The sequence below is a fragment of the Drosophila pseudoobscura genome, chromosome 2 (assembly GCF_009870125.1).
Source record: "Drosophila pseudoobscura strain MV-25-SWS-2005 chromosome 2, UCI_Dpse_MV25, whole genome shotgun sequence".
NCBI lineage: Eukaryota > Metazoa > Arthropoda > Insecta > Diptera > Drosophilidae > Drosophila > Drosophila pseudoobscura.
In genome coordinates, this window is record NC_046679.1 from 31,250,467 (window position 1) to 31,256,466 (window position 6,000).

Consider the following 6,000-nt stretch of genomic DNA (forward strand, 5'->3'; position numbering starts at 1 on the left):
ATTTTGATTGCATACTGGGGATAATAGTCGTTGTATCTCGCTTTACAGCCTCTAAACATTTGTATATATTTACTTTGTGTTAATTTAATGACTTTTCAAGCCACACAGACTTGATAAACTGCCTTTGAATTGTGTTAAACGCAATACCCCGAGTCACGTGTACACTAAAAATAGGCATAAGGGAAATTAGAAGAGCGCTTCTACAGAGTTTGATAGCGAGAGAGAGAGAGAGAGAGAGAGGGAGAGAGCACATAATTGCCGGCCGGCATAATATTTGCGCTCTCCTCTTCCATGCTCGCCCACTTTATGTAGCTCTTCAGCAGACCCAACAAAAATAAAACGTATTTGAAAAGCTTCAACATTCGAAAAACTCGAAAAACAAGCTTTTAAGTGGTATTAATTAAAACACTCAAAGCGTTCGAACAGAGTCAAAAGTTAAACAGAAATCGAAAATTTGTCCGAATAATAAATGTTATTCGTGAGAGAGCGGAAAAAACACACAACAAACGGGACAACGCGAAGCTCTTTTTAAGTTTGTGGTAAAGAGAGAGAACATACATACATAGCTACAAATAGTGAAGCTTTTTTTTGAACTGATCTGGCAGTGCTGGCCTTTTGTTTGAGAGCTACGATCCCTAAATAAACCACGAAATAAACGTTGAATTCAAGAGCTAAGCTTTTGGGTGTCACAAAATAATTTTAATGGGAATCGGTGAACGAAGAGCTAATACACTGAATATATGAATCCATACGATACCTATTTGAGCTTAAAATCCGTAACTTCATGGCCCGCATTGAGGAGCAGAGTCTCGGGTGTGCTTGGAGCTCCTAATCGTAGCCACTCCCGCGGCAGGCCAGCATCCTCTCGAGCGGATTGCATTGCCTGCTGTAGGGCAAATATCACACTCACAGCCAGACAGCAGGGCGGCTCTCCAGTGGCCTTGGAGCGCATAAAACCAGCCCCATTGGGCTTGGGATTGTGCACCAGTTCAATGCGAAAATCGATGGGAATGTCCTTGGCCCCCAGTGGATGGTAGTTCCAGGTGCGATTGGTGAGCAGGCGGCCATTGTCGCTCTCGTAGATCAGGAGTTCGCTGAGCCAGTAGCCCAGACCCATGACAAAGGCGCCCTCGACCTGACCGACATCGATATAGGGACTGAGACTCTCTCCAGCATCTTCGAGGATATCGACGCGACGGATCACAATGTTCCCAGTGAGCACATCCATCTCGATTTCGGACAGGGCCAGTCCAAGCACCTGATAGTTCTGCATATCACCCGTTTTGTAGTGATCGGAGGCGATCAGATTGATCAAGGCGGCATTGGCGGCTTCCACGGTCTCCACCCAGCTGGCTTTGCTCTTCCTTACGGGCTTCAGGCGAGCGTTGAGGGTTTCGCAGATCTTGCGGACTGCATAGCAGACACTCTCACTGCCAATGGCATAGCCCGTCACCATGGAGTTGGCTCCATTGATGGTGTCAGAGGATTCCACTTTAATGTAGCTCAAATCTATTCCCAACGTATAGGCAGCCACTTGGGCGATCTTTGTGTTCATACCTGGAAAGAAATCAATCAATGTACTTTCAGGAGAGGGTTCCACAACACACCTTGCCCCATTTCGATGCCTCCGTGGGTGACTACAACAGTGCCATCCACATGGTAGATGGCCACTGTGGCCGGAAACTGTCCTATATAGATGACTGGAAAGTTCATTACGGAAAGGCCGAGACCTCGTTTCATCCAGCGATTGTTGGCGTTGTGGGTATCGATCTCCTTTTTCCTGGCATAGTACTCCCTCGACTTGAGGAACTCTGGCAGCAGTGTGGCCATCTTGGTCTTCTTGCTGATGTTTGCAAGGCGCACGTCTGCAGGATCTCGCTGAACCGCAAAGGCAACATGTTCAATAATGTTCTCCATCATGGCCAGGCCCTCAACAGAGCCCGGGGCACGACACCAAGTGGAGCTGGGGGCATCTGTGAGCACCTCATGGCCACTGAGCTTGAAGTTTTTGTCTGTGAACTCGTAGCAATTGCCAGCTGTATAGGTCGAGTGACCCTCCACAGGACTCTCGTTGGTATTCCAGCCTGCATCCTCGTAGAAATCGTTCGACAAGCCAACCATTTTCCCACTGGCTTTCACATGGCACTCATATTCAGACCGACAGGCCCAGCGCTTGCCATTGCAGTCCATCATGGACTCCAGAGTCTGGACAAAGCGAACAGGACGATTAAGCTTGAAGGCAGCCAAACAAGCGGCGCAGGCCACCTGATTCCCGCGGGAGATCTTTGAGCCATAGCCACCGCCTAATCGACGAACCTAGAATGAGGATTAGGTATCAAAGAACACGGAAATTGAAAGGAATCACACACCTGTAATTGCACATCTTTGGCCTTCATCTGGAGCATGCGGGCGATGACAGACTGCGTGTGGTCCATCCACTGTGTAGCCGAGAATACCTTCAGGCCGTTTTCGAAAGGAATGGCTACAGTCGTTTGTGGCTCCATCGTAAAGTGATACTGCAGGCCCATGTCGAAGATGCCCCTTACTTCCATATCAGGCTTGTCGGAGAATGTTACTTCCTTTAGTTTCGATTTGGCCACTGCAATTATACGTGATGGATCCGGGGTGGCAGAGGAAAAAACATCCTTCAAAGTGGGCATCAATTTGAAGTCGGAGCTCGCCCGACTGTAGCTGATCTTCACCAGCTTTGCCGCCCGCTGAGCCTGATCGGCAGTGAGGGCTACGATCACTCCCGCCGGTTGCTCCGAGTGACGCACTAGCCCCGAGCAGAAGATTTCCTCCGCCTGGTAGCCAAAGCTGGGATCCGAGAAGGTGTTTGCCCCAGGCACATCCTTGGCACAGTAGAAGGCAATCACACCAGGTTGCTGCAGCGCCTCTTTGGCATCAATGTCGTCGATGGTGGCTCCCACTTTTGTGGCGCCCACGAAAGCGGAGTGAACGGTGTTGGAGGTGGTGGGCACATCGTTCATGTACGTGGCCTCGCCGGAACACTGGATCATGCCCTCTAACTTCTGCACTGCCTGGGTGACTGGGTAGTTCTGCTTCTGCGTCTGGAAGAGCTGAAGACCAGATGAGAGCTGCCGCTGAAGAAGTTGGCCGCCACTCTTGAACTTCTCCGCGACCTCTGCAGGTGGGGCGTGCTTCAGAAAAAACTTGTAGAGTAATCCGCAAGCCAATTTCGTGCGATAGGCAGGACTGGCATCAGGCAGGACCTCGTCTGGATTGAAAACACTTGGTAGCGAATCAAACGTCTGTTCTATGAGTCCACTCTCGTAGGGACTGTGTCCCACCATCAACTGCTCAATGGCGGTGGCGTGGACAAAGTCGGGTCGGATGCCACCAAAGCAAATCCTGGCATTCTTCACCTTTGAACCGTTTTCCAACTCGAGAAGAAAAGCGGCATTGACATAGGCATGGGCATTCTGGGCCCGTGGCATGATCTATTGCACAAGAAAGACTTTCTATAGGAAGGGAACTGTGGAAATAATCAATACATTACTTTGTAGGACTCGTATATGAACTTATCCTTGGGATAGGCAGGCAGGACGAATGCCTTCACCACAAGCTTTCTATCGGTTGCGCCCAAGTATTCGGCAAGGGTAATTTCCTGCTCCTCAGTGGCACTTTTCATTGCCAGAACCTTTGCATCCAAAGCCTCGAAGGACAGAAAGACATCCGATGGGAACTCGGGATGCTGTTTCTTAATAGAGATGTTTCCAGCCAAAGTCCCCGACTGTAAAGAAGAGGAGGTCAACTCAGATGATCGACCCTGGGAGCTGACTCCAAACTCACATTGCGCACGGGGACATTCGCAATGAGATCCAAATGGTTCCATAGAACCTCCAGATACTCAAAGCCGGGCTGCTTGGCCGTCGTACTAAGGATGTCCATGGTCTGCGTCAGACTGAGGTTCGCGCCCAGCTTTAGCTGCTGCCCCTCAGTGCTGTGCTCATGCAGCTCCTCCACTCCACTCACATCGATAAAGTGCTTGATGTCCGTCGATCGTCTGTAGACACCATGCGCCGTGTTGCCAGCCACCAGCATGAATTGATCTGCCTCTCCGATCTTGTCCAGGGCCTCAAACAGCTCATTCAAGGTCTTGGGCCAGTGCCACTGGCTCCCGTCCTCATAGACCAAAGCGGAACGATGACAGCTGCCGCTACAGGGCTGCCCCGTCTTGGGACAGTTGCGGGCCTCCAGGTTCAGATCCTCGATATCCGCACATTCGGCGGGAACCTGGATATCGCTGTCCACCGCAAAGGACTTCATGGCATCCAGAATGGGACGGTAGCCGGTGCAGCGACAAATGTTGCCACTAAAGGCTTTCTCCACCACCGCCATGGTCACCTTACCGTCGTGCTGCTCCAGCAGGCCGTACATGTTCATCACGAATCCCGGGGAGCAGTACCCGCACTGGGTGCCATTCATCTTGGCCAGACGCTTCTGTATCGGATGGTAACCGCTGCGCTGACTGCCCAGTCCCTCGCATGTAACGATATCCAGCTGGGTGCAGGTATTCAGTAGTTTGAGGCACTGTGAAGGCGATGGGAGATATTTGTTAGAATTGGAATGATTCAGTTGATCTCTGGTCCCACCGAATTGACGGCTCTGGGTCCGTTGGCGTCGCGCACAACGCACACACAGGCTCCACAGCCCCCCTCCAAGCACATGCACTTCGTGGCCGTCAGTTGGGCATGCTCCCGAATGAAGGTGTTCAGGGTGATGTCGGGTGGCAGATCAGCTAGGTTTACTGTGGAAGATGGAAAGGAAAGATGCAATGGCTGGTTCTGAGCGATACCCAGTATATCCTTGATCTATCCTTTACCCGAATAAGGTTGTCCATTTATGGTAAATGTTGTAGACATTGTACAATTTATTTATCTATAGCCGTTGCCACTTGCTGCAGGGAAAGTCTCTGGTCAACTGATGGTCTCCCTGGACGGTCGACCGCCCTATATTTGTTCTGCAAATCAGTTAACAGATACAATATTTGCCCAAATCGTTTATGAAATTACGAATAATTTGTTGAAATTTGTTATGAATTGCCGTTTCTCGCTTTGCTGATTCCATTCCCCATGCAACAGATTTATTTACCATTTGCTGGCTTTGTTGTGCTGTAATTTCCATTCAATGGATATAATGCGATTATTTATTGTTTGTTTGTAAGTACAATTCATTTAAGAGGTAAGTTATTCCATTAGTTATCAATTTAAGAGTAGTTTATGATCTACCTTTTGCGAGGAGTTCCATTTTGAGTTATCATTATGGGGATGCATCTCCAACGTTTAACGTTAACCAGCCTGAATGTTTTTCATTATTGGCCCTCTCTCATCTTGTATCTTGACGCGGCTTAATTAATTAAATACATGTTCTCTCCTCTCGTTGTTTTCGTCTTTTATTAACTCGCGAGTCTCGAGAGGCACGATTAAAAACTGTCAACTCATTGGGAAATCATTTGTCAAAATATAAATCGATGTTTCCTTTCGGAGAACGAACGGTTGGACAGACGGAAATCTTACATAATCATCCCACAACAACAAAGAGAACGTTCCGCCCTGGCACCTTATCGATATTCAAGAATCGTTTTCCAAAAACACACATAAAATACGAGTAATAATCAAAAAAGAAATGAAAGAACTTTTTGAACAAGTAAAATTAAAATATGAATAACGCAATCTTTTCTCACATGGCTAGGCATTTTGGTATATCGGAGGCAACCCGCTGTCAAACAGGTAAGCAGCCAGCCGGCCAGACGGCCAGCCGGCCAGCCGGCCATCAGAGTCCAGGGTCGGGGGTCTGGGATCCGGGGTCTGGGGTCTGGGCTCTGGGGTCTGGGGCTCAGGTCCAACCGCTCCTTGTTGTTCGTTCGTTCGGGGGAGTGTCCATTGTTGTTGGTTTCTTTCGTTTTGGAGCTGTCATGCATAATAAAATTCCAATATATTTGACCGTACGCCTTCGCCTTGTCTTCGTTTCTTCGTT

General features: G+C 49.0%; 1 protein-coding gene across 1 annotated transcript; it reads right to left on the bottom strand.

Annotated features, from left to right (window-relative positions):
- Positions 1 to 742: 742 nt before the first annotated feature.
- Positions 743 to 4,706, bottom strand: LOC5384075 (xanthine dehydrogenase-like). The gene is made up of 6 exons (XM_033376480.1): positions 4,617 to 4,706; positions 3,814 to 4,554; positions 3,521 to 3,754; positions 2,370 to 3,461; positions 1,608 to 2,316; positions 743 to 1,557 (listed from the first exon to the last, which is right to left on the bottom strand). The coding sequence occupies exons 1-6, from the start codon at positions 4,689 to 4,691 to the stop codon at positions 758 to 760; spliced, it is 3,651 nt and encodes a 1,216-aa protein (XP_033232371.1). The 5' UTR covers positions 4,692 to 4,706; the 3' UTR covers positions 743 to 757.
- Between the last annotated feature and the right edge of the window lie 1,294 nt (positions 4,707 to 6,000).

Excerpts from the sequence above, each read along its gene's own strand:
- LOC5384075 (XM_033376480.1), bottom strand. The coding sequence starts at position 4,691 with ATGTGCTTGGAGGGGGGCTGTGGAGCCTGTGTGTGCGTTGTGCGCGAC. Across the intron at positions 3,755-3,813 it reads CGAATGTCCCCGTGCGCAAT|TCGGGGACTTTGGCTGGAAA; the intron begins GTGAGTTTGGAG and ends TCTTCTTTACAG. Across the intron at positions 3,462-3,520 it reads TCATATACGAGTCCTACAAA|ATCATGCCACGGGCCCAGAA; the intron begins GTAATGTATTGA and ends CTTGTGCAATAG.